General features: G+C 50.1%; 1 protein-coding gene across 3 annotated transcripts; it reads left to right on the forward strand.

The window, feature by feature from the left end:
- Positions 1-349: 349 nt before the first annotated feature.
- CHST12 (carbohydrate sulfotransferase 12) lies at positions 350-7,626 on the forward strand. 3 transcript variants are annotated; one of them, XM_005523005.3, is made up of 2 exons: positions 350-428; positions 5,862-7,626. In XM_005523005.3, the coding sequence occupies exon 2, from the start codon at positions 5,957-5,959 to the stop codon at positions 7,205-7,207; it is 1,251 nt and encodes a 416-aa protein (XP_005523062.1). In that variant the 5' UTR covers positions 350-428; positions 5,862-5,956; the 3' UTR covers positions 7,208-7,626. The 3 variants fall into 3 exon arrangements, with proteins under 3 accessions (XP_005523062.1, XP_087920151.1, XP_014107964.1); XM_088064025.1 differs by lacking the exon at positions 350-428 and adding an exon at positions 465-572; XM_014252489.2 differs by lacking the exon at positions 350-428 and adding an exon at positions 634-764.
- The last annotated feature ends 7,608 nt before the right edge of the window (positions 7,627-15,234 follow it).

Genomic DNA, 15,234 nt, shown 5'->3' on the forward strand with positions numbered 1-15,234 from the left:
ACCTAAAGCAGGTGAGACAGGAACACGTCCAGGTGGGTTTGGGATATCTCCAGAGAGGGAGACTCCGCACCCTCCCTGGCCACCCTGCTCCAGTTCTCTGCCCCTCTCCATGGGAAGCAGTTCTTAGACGCGCTAAGGTGAATCTTGTGTTTTAGTTTATGGCGGATTCTCCTTATGCTGGGAGATGCTGTCAGGACTCCGGGGCGCTGTCAGGAGCCGCCCCCGCTGCGCTCCCTCAGGCGAGGGCGGGCGCGCGGCCGGGGCCGCCCCTGGCGGGCGGAGCGGCGCCTGCGCGGCCCCGCGGGGACCCCCGCGCGCGGCGTCTCGCGAGAGGCGGCGCCGGGAGCGCGGCGGGAGGAGGAGGAGGAGGAGGAGGAGGAGGAGGAGGGAAGGGGAAGAAGACGAAGGCTGCGGTGCCCGGGCGGGAGGTGAGTGCGGGGCTGGGCAGGGCTCGGGGGTTGTCCGAGAGGCCGGGCGGGGCTCGCTGAGGCGGTGCCGCCCCGGGGCCGGACCAGCTCCCGGTTATGAGCACGGCGAGTCCCCGCCCGTCTCTCCGCTCTCCCCGCTGCCAGGTAGGGCTTGGCTCCGGCGGGACGCGGGGCTGGGACTGCGGGGGCTCTCTGGGGCAGCTCTGCTTCTCCGCACACGCGGCACCTTCCCGGCTGGATGCTCCCCAGGGAGCTGGGGGGGTTTAGCCTGAATTAAAGGAGAACCGGGGGGACCTCATCGCTCTCTACGGGCAGCTGGAAAGAGGTTGTAGACAGGTGGGTGTCGGTCTTTTCTCCCAAGTAGCAAAAGACAGAAGAAGAGGAAACAGCCTCAAGCTCACCCTGGGAACGAGCCGGAGAGGTGGTGTGACCGTCCCTGGAGGTAGATGTAGATGTGGCACTTGGGGTCACGGTTTGACAGCGTTAGGTTGATCGTGGGACTCAATTCTAGAGGTCTTTTCCGACCTTAATGATTCTGTGGCACCCTCCAGTCGCGGTGCTGGGCCTGAGGCTGGTGCAGCCGTGCCGGGGGCTCTGCAGCCACCGCCGGGCTCGGCGGAGGAGCGGCGGCGGGAGCGATGCCGGGATGCAGCCGCCTCCCGACGGCGCAGCCCGGCTTCCAGCGCTGCTCCGCGGGGATCCGGCCAGAACCGCGCTTCTTCCAGCTTGAACTTCACGTGCACATCTTCACTGCAGCGCTCAGGCTGAAAACTGCCGGAAGCAGGTGTTCGTAAGGTGACCACAGCCAGTGCGGGTGTCAGGGTTGACACACGACAAGCGTCCCCGGGTGTTGTTGGCCCAGGCTGCAGCACCGGGGCTGCCTGAGGTGCTTCCTGCGATTGTGAAGCCGGGGATGGTGCGTGTGCTGGAAGTTTGTGGCTACGGTAATGGATGAACAGGATGTGCTGTGTTTTGGGGAGTTTCCTCCTGAAATTTCAGAAACTGTGACAACTTCTAAGTATGGATATTAAAAAAGGAGGCGACTGCTGCCAAGCTTGTACAAATCAGGCTTTTTGGCAGCAATGGTGGGCAAAGTGCTGGCAAACTGTAGATTAGGATGTTCTTCTGCTGGTCTCTAACACTTATGGGCTAAGTTGTGGTGCAACATGCAAAGCAGCTCCGTTTTTTGCTTATGGTATACATTTATACTAATGTATTGATGTCATTTGATAGGTTAAAACTTCCTTGCTCTGCTGAGGGCGCTAGACTTTTGGGAGGCTGGGCAGAAACAATGTGTTGAGTGCATGAAATTTGTTTCTTGGTACAGTCTACTTCGACTGGTGGGAGCTCGTTATCCTGCACCTTTAGGAGATTAAACTGGTTCCACTTTTCTAGAGGTTGCCGATTCCCTAAGCATAACTGGTGTGTACCATGATATATGAGTATAAAAGGCTGCATGGGTCCAGTGATCTCTGGTGAAGTGGCCCAAGGGAAAGTATCCATTTGAATTTGGTGGGGGTTTTATGTGTTTTTAAAAGTTCTTACTCCACTTCTTTCTGTCTTCCTAAGCAGGCAAAATCCAAGTAAACTGCCTGAAATCCTGTATCTTCTCATGTTAGGTCAAGTGGGCACTGGAGGAGTTCAGGTGGTGCTTAGTGCTGGGGAAACCCAAAGCAAGAAGAGAGGAGATCTGCACCCAAGCCTTTGGAGGCACATTTCTTTCAAAACCACCACTGTTAATAGAGAGGGCTTATTGTTCCCTGTATCTGGCACGTGCCTTTCTGTAAACTGCTTTATTTTCTGTAGGCCTTACTGCTCCTCTAAGTGAGCTGGAATGAGTTTCTTCTGCAGAGAGACCGGAAGAGAATGTAGTTGTTGCATAAAGCCAAGCGAAGAGGAATAAAGAGACACAAATTACTTAAGATCTTATCTGACCTGAGAATAAACAGTTACAATCGGTCTGTGAAGTGGAAATAAAGTTTCCAAACCTCAGAGGAGTTGCATCTGCAATAACTTTTGCAATAGGAGTGCTGGGGACACATTCCCGCTTTCTGGTGTTAAATGAGAGTTTGAGAGATGGCTGTTTGACACAGCAGGGGGTTTGGCATGTCATGGGACGAGTGACCTCAGACCCCAGTATCTTTCTCGGGCCTGAGATGGGGAGAAAAGTTCTTGGCTCACACCCAGGCCAGGTTCAGGTTGGAGATGGTCATGGGATGGCTGCTCAGGGGACCCTGTAGGATGATTATAGTGCTTGGTCCACTTTCCAGTTTGCCAGCACTGTGTCACAGAGGCAGCTTTGTGTGGATCCTGGTGCACGTTCCTGTTGGCTGGTGACTTTGGGTTGAACTTGAATGTAAATTCTTGGCTCTTTCTGGAAGCTTTTCCTTTTGATTCTGGCAAGGGAAGGACAGAGGCACGTTCCCTCTAATGTGCACAGAGACCTTTAATTTGTGCTTTCAGTCTGGCATCCTTTATGAAGTGCTCAGGAAGGGGATGGGTCATAATAGAGCAACTCTTGTTTTCTGCAGTGTTTTTCTTCGGAGGGGGAATTAAGCTGTCGTACTGCTCTTTTCCAGGGTTCCTCTCTGGCACTGGTAGAGTTAATAGAAGTGGAGTCTTTCTGATTCTGTGCTGCTCGCTGCTGTGTGTGTGTCTTGGAAAAGCCAAACTCTCTGGCAGGCCTGCGTGCTGTGTCCTGGAAAACAGGCTGGAGCCCTTGGGGTGCACTTGGTAAAGCTGCATTGTGGGGCAGCTTTGGTGAAGATCTGTCTTTCTATTTGCCCCAGGAATGCGAGTGCCACACACAGTGTCCAGTCTGCCCCTGTCGCTGCTGCCAGGAGGGTGATCTGTTCATGCCTGGCTGGGACAGCTTTGCAGGAATGCTGGGAGGCTGCTGTGCTGCCCAGGGCTGTGGAAGCTGCTGGGTATGGGGACAGCAGAAAAGGATGCTCCGTGCAGCTTTCCAGGCTTGCTGCATTCCAGCCAGCCCAGAGGTCTCAAGCAGCGCTGGAAGCACAGCATGCCGGGATTCTGTGCGCAGTGGGCACCCTATTCATCCAGAATAGGAAGCAGTCCCTGCCCTGAGCAGCTAAACGGGATCAAATGCAAGAACAGATTTGGGCAAAACTCAAACACAGGAGTGTGCCAAGCAGGAGGCTTGGCAGTGTCCCTCCATTATCTTCTGCTGTTGGACTCAGATGCTTGGTCTGAAGTGCTGACGCACATATGTAATTTGCCCCTTCTTTAGCTCTCTACTGATCTCTCTGGGTGTTTCTTCTCCGATCTGCTCCATCCTCAATCTTGACTAGCTAAGCATAGAGAATTACTGCTGAGTAATACCTGCTTCTTGCTCAGCAGAGTGTAAAACGTTATGTCTGCAGTTCCTCCAGCTCCTCTTCGCAGGCAGAATAAGAACCTGACTTCAGGAAAGGGCACTTTTTGGTGTTGCAATGCAAAGCTTTGTGTTAGGCTACAGCTCTACTGAATTTCTGGCTCTCCCTACTTCCAAATTGTAAATAAATACACCAGGGTGGAGAAACCATAAGTCTTCAGATATGTGTTTTGTGTCTTGGGACAAGCTGACCTAATACTTTGACATGTAACAGTATCTGGTATTGTTCCTCTTTGTTAATAATTCTTGTCTAATATTTGAAACCTGGGCTTTGTTTGTTAAAACCCGTCACCCCTGAGACACAAGCACAGCCATGCAGGGTCTTTTTACCAAGTTGTCTTAGTTTAGGGCAAATTAGGAAGGAAAACTAAAAAAAAAAATTAGGAAGGATACCAGTATCATAAAGTCACCCCAGGACACAAGTCATTCACTGCAAGGCTGCAGTGGTGCTGAGCACCTTTTCCCTGAGAATAACAGAGCTCAGCACTTTTTCTTATCTAAACTCAAGTTCTTCCGCATCCCTGTGAAGAGTGGGGTTGATGCTGTTTAAGGGTGGTGTGAATTAGTTGGGGAACAATCTCTGTGTTTTGGGAAGAGACACCCAGCCTTCATTTTAAAAAAAACTTTTCAGGGCAGCTTGCCCTGAAGTAGCTTTGTTTTCAAAGCTGGTGTTTGCAGGGCTTGTTCTGAAATCATTGGAAAGATTTGGGATGTCTTTGGAAAGGACAGCTCTCATTTTTTATCTGTAGGTGCTGCTCTGTGTTTAAAATCATAGTCTGGACTATGCTGGGAGGGGTGGAGAACAATGCAGTAACTACTTGTAGCTCCTCACTTTGCTGTGTTGTTCTTCCCTGCCTGTAGGCACTGACTCCTTGCTGGCTTGGGGAGGTTTGCCAGCCTGCCTCTGCACAGAGCCTTGGACCAGAAAACACCAGCAGGGTGGGGAGATGGGTGTTCCCTGAGGATCTTGTGGGAAGGAAGGGGATGGGAGTCATGAAAAGCAGACAGCAGTGAAAAGATGGGGCTGGTTGAAGCAAAAAATCCAAACCTGCTGCACCTCTCAGAACATAAGATCTGAGCACTCTTTAACAGTGATTTCTCACCTCTCTTTGGTGATCAAGAGTTGTTAGTGTTGAGTGTGATAGAAATATAAATTACATTAAAGCAGGAAAAGAGGTACTGACTCACAGTGTCTGGGCATGAACACAGATTTACCAGAGCATCCTTAATCTCTGAAACCATTCAGTTAAAAGTAATCTCTCCTTTAGATTTTTATTGATGCGTGGCTCTTATCAGGACTCTGTCCCTTTGTGGGAAGGTTATAGGTGGACTGTTTATGTAATCTTTGTTCCTGGCAAAAGGAAATAGCTACCAAGAAAAGTCATGGAGATAACACCTACTGGGTGCCTTCACACAGAGAGATGAGATGGTGTGTTCAGGTCAGTGATCTTCTCTCATCAGGGGCTTGCTTTAGCCACTGAGGCAGTGGCACCTTCAGCCCTGTATTCATAACTCCAATAAGAAATTTGTTTTCAGCACAGAGCAGCTTCACACAAACATGAGACCACAGTGTGATACCAAAAGCTGAAATCATGGACTGAAACTTCTTTCTTCTTGTGTGTTAGATAGTGTAAAAATCAAGGAGGTCTGAAAGGTGATTACCTCTGCATACTTTCTGTGAATGGTTGTATATTTTAATACTCCCGAACTTTCCTCTGTAAACTCCAGGTCTGAAATAATTATATTTTACTATTTTTTTAAAATTTAGACAGAGCTTCTCTTGAAATCACCTACTCTAGAAACTTGAGATTGATAAAAAGCCATAATTGCTATGAAACTGATAAAATTGCAGCACATTGTCTGCTTTAGGCCAGCCAGCTCTTTTCCACAGAGTCTCTATGGATACCTCTGGCTCTCACAGCTCTCCCCATGTGGAAATGGGGATGGTCAGCCCCATGACATTGATTGTGCCAGGCCATTCTCTCCAAACCAGAAGGATTAAGGGTTCAGCTAACTTTTCTTTCCTCGTACTTTTCCAGGCTCCTGCTCTGCAGCACCATGCTGGATCCCAAGCCTCACTCTGCAAGTCAGAGGTGAATCCAGGTGAAAGCCAGCTACCACAGTAGGTGTCAGGATGACCAAAGCGCGGCTCCTCCGTCTGTCTGTGGTGCTGGTCTCCATCTTCATGATCCTCCTGATCATTGTGTACTGGGACAACGTGGGGACAGCTCACTTCTACCTGCACACATCCTTCTCCAGACCCCGCTCCCCAGGAGCCATCGCGGCAGGTGAGGACTGGGAAGCCTTGCCAGATGTAGATGAATTTTTGGCAAAGCTGCTTAGTTCGAGCCTGAAACAGAACAGCTCTATCCCCCGAAAGACAGAGCAGCTCCTCGTCCAGGGCTCCAACAAGCCTGTGGTAAGTAACTTGGAGGAGAACGTGCGGGGCTATGACTGGTCTACGCACAAGGACAGGAACAGCTTGGACCAAGAGAAGCTGCAGGTGGAGAGGCAGAGAACGTTGCGGGAGTTTTGTGCCAATTCCAGCTTCACGTTTCCCACCAAGGAGCGCTCCTTCGATGACATTCCAAACTACGAGCTCAACCACCTGATTGTGGATGACCGCCACGGCGTCATCTACTGCTACGTGCCCAAGGTGGCCTGCACCAACTGGAAACGTGTGATGATCGTGCTAAGTGAGAGCCTGCTGGACCAGGGGGTCCCCTACCGGAACCCTCTGGATATCCCCCGGGAACACGTCCACAACACCAGCACCCACCTGACGTTCAACAAATTCTGGCGCCGCTACGGGAAGTTCTCCCGGCACCTGATGAAGATCAAGCTGAAGAAGTACACCAAGTTCCTCTTTGTGCGAGACCCCTTCGTCCGCCTCATCTCCGCCTTTCGCAGCAAATTCGAGCTGGAGAATGAGGACTTCTACAGGCGTTTCGCTATCCCCATGCTAAAGCTCTACTCCAACCACACCAACCTTCCCACCTCCGTTAGCGAGGCCTTCGGGGCTGGCCTCAAAGTCTCCTTTTCTGACTTCATCCAGTACTTACTGGATCCCAGGACAGAGAAGATGGCCCCCTTCAATGAGCACTGGAGGCAGGTTTACCGTCTGTGCCACCCGTGCCAGATAGACTATGATTTCATCGGGAAGCTGGAGACGCTGGATGAGGATGCTGCTTATTTATTGCAGCTCCTCAAAGTGGACAGGCTGCTTCGCTTCCCACCCAGCTACCGGAACAGGACTGCCAGCAGCTGGGAAGATAACTGGTTTGCCAAAATCCCACTGGCTTGGAGGCAGCAGCTCTACAAGCTTTATGAAGCAGATTTTGTACTCTTTGGCTACCCCAAGCCAGAAAACTTGCTTAAAGACTGAAAGTGATTGGGCAGTGGGTGTGGGAGGGAACATCTGAAATACCAAAAATGTTTAAATCCTCCTAATTTTTTGCTCTTAACTCCCTTCCCAATGCAAGTTGGTACAATGGAATATATTTTTTCTACTGCTTCCCCTTCCATTTTTGCAATAATGCCAGAGTCCAGGGTATTCCAGCCAGCTGTGCATATGCAAAAAATGCCATTTTTTTGGGGTTATTACTTATTTTCTGTTTTTTAAAATGTCCCCATACTTTGCAATGGGTTGCTGCCCTTGGTCACTCTGTCAATCATGTCCTTCAGTAGCTTTTTCTTAATACTTTTTAAAAATTAATATATTTAAGATATTTAAAACAAAGCGTGTGTTGTGGCAAAGGAAAGGGAAGGAATAAAAAAAGTAAAAGGAAACCCCAAGAAATTATGTACCTGCCTCTGTGTGTTGTCTCAGGGCTGGTGTTTCAGAGGTCCAAGGTTTGCAGAGCACTTGGATCTCTCTGGGGCTGGGATATTGATGGTGCCAGGTCTGCTGGTGGTCACTCCAAAGCAATGGGATTGGGTCAGTGCCTGACTCTGCCAAACAGGCCTGGGAGAACACCTGGAAGGACTCTGGTGACTCACACTGCTCACAGGTGTGGAGTGTGACACCAGGGTCACAGGAAGGAAATGGCATTGGGAGCAGTGACAAGTCTTGTGGGGTGTTTTGGGGCATGCAGGTAGCCAACACAACAGCTCTACACTGCCTAACCTTTTGGCAAACTGCTGTGGGACTCTGCTGTCCACATAGCTGAGGTTCAGCCCCTATAGCTTGCTGGTGTGGAGCAGTCCCATGACTTGTCCCATTCCAGGAGGGTGCTGAAGTTCTTAGGGGTTTTGGCCAGCCAGGGTGGGCAGAGTGTGCTCCTGGATGGGTGAGCAGGCCCTGGTTGTGTGCTGCTCCATGTCCTGGTCACTGCTGCATGCAGTGCAAGTCCCTTGAGAACTGTGCTGTGTCCTCATCATCCCTATGCACCCTGTATGGGAACGTGGTAGGGATGCAGATGCTTATCCCTGGGAGAAGAAGATCCAGAAGGTTTCTTTCAATAAGCAGATGTCAAGGTGAACTCAAAGTTTTTCTGTTTTCAGCATTCCAGCTACTGCTCGTGACACCACATCCTCATACGCTGCTTTTCTGCTTATTCCAAATGGCTGATGCAGATTTGATCATCTGCCTTGCTGAGACCTGCTGCAAGAGTGATGGTTCCCACTGTGCTGGGAGCATGTGGGCTGCTTCCCAAAGGAAATTAATGCCTTTAGAGACTTTTTATGTCTCATCAGCTGAATCTGCTTCTCTTTCTCTCTCTGAATTGCTCTGCAAAAACTGTTTGCTTAGCAGATTAGGCAGGCAGCTCTTTCAGAGCTGAAATGCTTAATTATTTCCCTGGACTGTGGATGGTATTGGTGATTAAGGTCCAGGGTCAGGCCTTGGGAGACAGCTCTGTGTTTTGGGGAGACTTCTTTGTATTGGCCTTTTACTCAGTTTCTCTCCAAGGCCACCAGGAGGTGTGACTTTTCCTGTCTCTCTCTCCTTGCTTCCCCAATTTCTGTACAAGTACATCTGGGCACTCCATGCTCTTCCTAACAAATATGCTGTATCAAGCTTTATAACCTACAAATGAGAGGTAATTGATGGTAGTTAGACTCAAAACAAAGTTTTTTTTTCTCCTTGTATTCACACCACTCTCCCGTAATTTGTACAGAGATATTTGCAGTTTAAATGAGCCTGAAGCCATTGTCAGGGTCTTGGTGCTTTGCTCCTCATAGCTTGGGGAAAAAGGAAGTGCCTGTTTCTGAGTCATTATTTAAAACTAATAATAGAAAAGTGTTGATCTATTCAATTTTTTTCCTAGTTAACAGTTAATTGCTGCAAAACAGAAAGATGTAGAGTCTCGTCTCCTATAATGAGTAATCCCCAGAGTCTCTTGATTCCTGCTACATTTACATTTCTTCAGGGTGGGTTCACCCCGCTCTTCAAAAAACACAGCGTGGATGTTTTCATCTCTTGTCTTTTCAAAGTGTTTATTTTTTCCTCTTTTAATTTCCATGTAATTGATGTTTAGTATGTGCAGGCATGGGGGGCTGGGGCCGTAGCACAGATGCCGTGTGAGCTTTCCACCAGCTGCTTCCCCTGCACCTCCTGATCTGGTTCTCTCTTCCTGCCCCTCCAAGCAGTGCTTGGCTGCTGGATCTCAGTGCCACCCTGCAAAGCAGCTGCTGCCTCCCAAGCCTCACTTGTCCTGTGATTCATGGCCACAGCCTGTCCCAGGAACATCTTCTCAAGGTCACTGGCTGGCAGTCATCCAGGGCAGGGGAGGAATGTGTTGCAGTGTGTTTTCATTTTTGGCAGTGAGGTCCTGGTTGTGTAATGGGCAGAAAAGGTGCAAAATGGCTGCAGAATCTGCCCAGCAGCTGCTCCATGTGGTGTGAGAGTGTATCCTCTCCATGTGGCTGCCTTGTGATTTAACAGCCATAGAAGAAAAAGGTTTTTCCAAGGCTCCCTTCCCTTGCCGCCACTGGCTAGACAGGGGAGACTTGGAACACACTGATTTCTCTTTCCACATCCAAAGCTGGATGAAGTGAGTAAATTCCATCTTTATGTGCTAACACAACCCTGCATCACACTGAGGTCCAAAACACCCCATGTGTGAGGCTGAGCAAGCTGCTTGCATCCCAATGGCTTCATCAGCCTCCCTGGGAGCTGCAGGCAGGAACGAGAATGTACAGATGGCATGAGGCCACCGAAGGCCCTGTGTTCTCTACTTACCCTCTTTCACCTCAGCAAGTCCAGCCTTTACTGATATCTTAGACATTTTTGTGCTTGCAGAACTATCCCCAGCCAATGTGCTGGGTGCTGTTGGCTCTCTCCTCATTTTCCATTGCCACGCTTCAAAGCTCTTCCCTGGAGGAGCAGTAAAACTCTGATGGGGAGTGTTCATGTTGCAGTGGTTGGCTTCTGGATTCAAAATAACTTGTTCCTTGCTGCTCCTCCCTTTTGAAGCCCTTCTTCCCCACCCTGCTACCACTGTGAATGTATTGTTAAGAAGTCAAAGGGGATCCAGGCTGTGCTGAGCTTTGTGGTAAGACCACTGGGTTGCCAGAACTGGGATGTAGCCTCTGGCTTTGGAAATGTGCATTTTTTGTGGGTTTCTTGCTCTGTTCTCTTGATGTGAAAGTGTGTATGTGGTGGGGAGAAGGACAAAGAGTTCAACCAGCCATGCTTCCTTCCCCCCTGGTTTCGTAAAGGAGTTGGAATTTGGTATTTGACAAATAATGGCAGGCAGAATGCATCCGTGCTGGCCTGAAGTCAGAAGAGGGCTGAAAATCCTGGAATGTAGATGGTCATGATGCTAGTATCAGTTCCATGAGGGGTGGAAAATGCTTTGAAGCAGGCTATTTGTGTCTGAATAAACCTGGCTTTGTCATTTCATGCTCAGCCTGGAAAGTTGTGTCCTGTTCCCCTCTTGGCTTGCTTTTCCCTGGGGTTGACCACTTGGCCAAAGACAGCACGGAGTCTCTAACGAGGCAGAACTGATGTGCAGATGCAAAAATAACCTGGGGTTTAACCAAGATGTTTCCAGCTGGGTAGAACTGAAACCAGCTTTAGTGCTTGCTCAGCATCAGAGCCAAAATTTTTACACAACCATTGAACAGATTTGCTCCCTCGCTGTTTGATGCCGGATTCTCTGGTGGAGTGGGATGCATGTGACCTGGCTTTGCAGCTCCAGGAAAGGGCTGTCAGGTTGGAACTCCTTGTTTTTTGAGCAGTGACATGACTTTGTCAGGGCAGGAGTGTCTTTAACACATGGGTACCTTTGCATCTCAGTATTTTTTTGCCTTAACCCTTTAATTCACTTGTGTTTAGGGGGACAAAATTATAGACTCATCACCCACAGACAACATTCACTCTGAGACAACATGGGAGATGAAGTGTTTTGGCTGTGTGTTTTGCATCCTTCAAGGTGGCACTGGGAGGATGGAGGGCAGGGGATGAAAGGCAGCATTGAAAGGGTGGTGAAGAAAAGCCAGTTTGTTCCTTCTTACGTAAGCTGGACCTTCGCAGCGCCCGCGGGGGAAAGCCGGTGACTTGGCAGGGTGCTGCGGGGCTGTGGTGCACAGCGGTGCCAGGGAGGGTGTGGGGTGTGGTGGCTCAAAAGAAAATCGTGTTGCTTGAATTTAAGGGCTTGCCCTTGCTGGTCTTGCTCATAAACCCTCTAGTCAAGGGCAAAAGGGATAAATAAAGCATAATTTAATAAAGCTATTGATACCTGGCTGTTTGGGAAAGAGATGGGGAGGATGGGTGGTGCTGGTTCTGGAGCTGGCACAGTGCAGCTCTTCTCTATCCTTGATTCAATCAAATTTGGGATCAAGCTCAGACTGTGCAGGCTGAGCTCTGTCCTTGCAGGAGCTGGGGAGCATTTGCTCTGGGGGCTGCAGCAGAGTGCCATGCTATGCTGGGAGTGGTGTGGAAGAGCCCCGTGCTGGGATGGAAGGGATGCAGGAGCCCCGGGATGCTGGAGCCCCGTGCTGGGACAGAAGGGATGCAGGAGCTTTGTGCTGGGACAGAAGGAATGCAGGAGCTTTGTGCTGGGACAGAAGGGATGCTGGAGAGCCCCGTGCTGGGACAGAAGGGATGCAGGAGCCCCGTGCTGGGACAGAAGGGATGCTGGAGAGCCCCGTGCTGGGACAGAAGGGATGCAGGAGCCCCGTGCTGGGACAGAAGGGATGCAGGAGCCCCGTGCTGGGACAGAAGGGATGCAGGAGCCCCGTGCTGGGACAGAAGGGATGCAGGAGCCCCGTGCTGGGACAGAAGGGATGCAGGAGCTTTGTGCTGGGACAGAAGGGATGCTGGAGAGCCCCGTGCTGGGACAGAAGGGATGCAGGAGCCCCGTGCCGGAACGGGAGCGATGCTCGGCAGCCGGCGGGGCTGGCTGAGCCTCTCCTGGCCGCTGTCTGTGCGAGGCTCTGCGGGAAGCAGGGCGTGCAGCCGCTCCACAGTGACCCATTCTGAATCCTGTGTCGTGTCCTGGGCTCTGACAGACACTGCTGCCTCTCCCCCCGGCCTGGCTCCTGCAGCAGCAGGAATCTGTCTCCTCCAGCCGCTGTCAGCAGCAGCTCCCATCACTGATGCCCTGCGAGACCATGAGCAAAGCACAACCCAAGCCCACAGCGCGGTTCCTGCGCTCAGCAGGAGCTTTTTTTTATACAATCTGCTGCAGGTGAGCCTGTCTCTGAGACTGGAAAATGAATTGCTGCCACTGAATACTAAAGGCTCTGGAAAACCTCACGGAAGGAGGTGATTTAAAAGAGATACAGAATCATAGAATCATAGGCTATCCTGAGGTGGAAGAGACCTGCAAGGATCATGGAGATCAGCTCTTAGACCTGCCCAGAACGTCCCCAAGGGTCACACCAGGGGTGATAATGGAGAAGGCTGCAGTAATTTTAGCAGACTGCCCCAGAGGGGAAGCAAGGAAAGTGAAAGTGGCTGTCCATCAGTCTTTTCTCACTGTTTATACTTTAGGACTATTGCCTTTTATATTTTTTATATCTTTTCAGGCTTTTCAGGTATTGGTGTCCTTGCCATCTGGGCTGTGAGTTCTGGACCTGGTCCACTGCGTTTGGAGAGGAACAGTGACCCCCAGGGGGTGGTGGGATGCAGGCCAGCAGGAATTTCCCTTGCAGGCACTGATGTGAACCCAGAGACTCATGCAGTGGGTCATGTTTTCCTCCTCAAACCACGAGACAGAGCTAAGGAGCATGTATTTAATTATCAGTGGTGCTAATTGTAGCTGTGAGCCCTTTGGTGAGTTCCTCGAGCTGCCTCCTGTTTGTCCTCCATAAAGGGGGAGTGGTAGACACCTATTTTCTGGAGAGCTCCTGTGTATGAGCTGTGTCCACAGGAGATCTGGAGCTCTCCAGGAGGAGCAGTGACCTGGCTGGGAGTGCTGGGATAGAGTGCTGGCAGTGAAAGCCATGCAAAAATGCCTCAACCCAGGCATGTTGTGCCATGGGTTTGGTCTGGAAGCTGTTGGCATGAGAGCTGTATTGATTCAAGAAGCACATATGCTTTGGACAGCTCAAGGGCTTATATGGGTCTGTGAGCAAAACTCTGCCACAGAATTGCAGAGGTCCCAGCTCACCATCCTCCTCTGCCCCTGGCTGGCTTCCAGAGGAAGAGGAGGTACAGAGAGTACCATCAATCTGAACAAAATGTCTTTCTTCATCTGGGGAAATGCTGGGCATTCTTGAGCAGAGGGTGCTCTGCCAGCTGAGATGCCATTAGTGGGGCTGGCACTTTTCACCTAATGAAGGGGTTTGTAATTTTACCTCAGATTCTCATCCTCAGACTGTGCCAAAACACTCCCAGTCTTGCCCAAACCATGTGTTCAACAAATGAGGGAGACTTTTCCTGACCCACCAAACAGTGCCTTCATGAATTCCATGTTTTATCCCCCAGGCAGACGGATCACACGCAGCTTTGGCAAAGCCACATTTTGTGGCAGAGAAGCTGCAGTTTCAGTGTTTATTTCTCTGTCATTGTAGGAATTCAAAATGGATGGAACAAAATGCCATTGGGACTGACTCTTGTTTTGTTTGGACACTACATAGGTCTCTGTGGAAAACATGGGAGGAGTGCAAGGGGACACAGAAGAGCCAAGAAGATGTGTTAAAAAGGCAGTGCTGGCCAAAAGAGTGGTCAGCAGGGAGTGGAGCAGGGCTGGGGATGTGTTTCTGAAGGATAAAAAGGGCGGGGGGAGTGGAGGGCATCTCTAATCAAAATGGGGATTCTGCAGAGTGGGTAAATGCTGAGGTGAGTGAGAGGGGCTGCTGAGAAACCAGGTGCCATCTGCTGCAGCATGGAGACCTGTCCTGTCTTCTTTTCCAGGGGGGAACCTGAGGCCAAAGTAGAGGAGAAAAGAAATAATTGAAAAATCAGGTGGTGAAAGCTTATTATAATGCAGCAGGCAAATCCAGGGGGTTCTGTCTGATACATGATGTGGGGACAGATGATCTGAAATTCCTGTGTCTTCATGAGTGGTGCTGGGCATTGTGGATTTGGACCAAACAGTTATTTAGAACAAACTAAGAAGAGTGGTGGTCTAAGGTTCTGCTTGCCTGTGCTGGGGGGAAAGGCTTGCAGCACTACCAGCTGTTGGTCTTGCAAGCAGGGCAATGTCCATGGGGGGTGGAAGTGCAGGAGAGATGGTGCCAGTGACATTTCACATGTTATTGGGCACTTCTGTCTGTCTCCAGTTTTTCTTTCTTTCTTAGTGTGCTTTATTGATTTCTGACTCTGTATATTTTGTTTCTTGGGTAAATCAGAAGTATTTGTCACCTAGAATGATCATGCTGAGAGGATAAAGCTTTTTTCAAAGCCTTTGGTGACCTTTAGCTAATGATAAATCAGTGAACTGAGTGTATCTAAGCATTTCCCAAATGCTGGGTGTTGCTGTGCACAGTGGGGGACCCACCTTGGCATGACACAGCTACCCAGTAGCAGTCTGGGCATGCAGGTCTTCCAAATAAAGGTTCTTGCTTCAGGTCACGACGACCTAGATTTGTGTTTCTTGATTATCTTCCCTTGTATTTTATGTATTGTGAGTGTGAATGTAGTGTCTGTGAAGTCAGGTGTCAGAACCAATCCACAGTTCTGGGCAGGTGAACACATGTGAAAGGTTATAGCAATCACATTTTTGATGGAGTGAAATATATCAAGTGATGGCCTTCTGTTTTCTACCAGCAGAGGGTCATTTTTGTGGTTACAATTACTACCTTGCAATGCATTTTGGATTCTGAGATCATTCTGGGACATTTCTCTGCATCATCCCAGTCTGTTTGTTAGTCCTCCTGAGCAAACCCCCGTTGTGTGCCGGGGTGGCTTGTGCTGTGCAGCCCCCAGGGTGCTGTGGGTGTGGGACAGCTCTGCTGTGTCCCTCTGGCTGTCCATCCCTGAACTGTTTGCTTTGTCCCTGCTCCAGCTGCCCTGACAGCCAG

Source organism: Pseudopodoces humilis, chromosome 18 (genome assembly GCF_049639895.1).
Source record: "Pseudopodoces humilis isolate 2021_Gansu_Grassland_sample_001 chromosome 18, ASM4963989v1, whole genome shotgun sequence".
Taxonomy (NCBI): Eukaryota; Metazoa; Chordata; class Aves; order Passeriformes; family Paridae; genus Pseudopodoces; species Pseudopodoces humilis.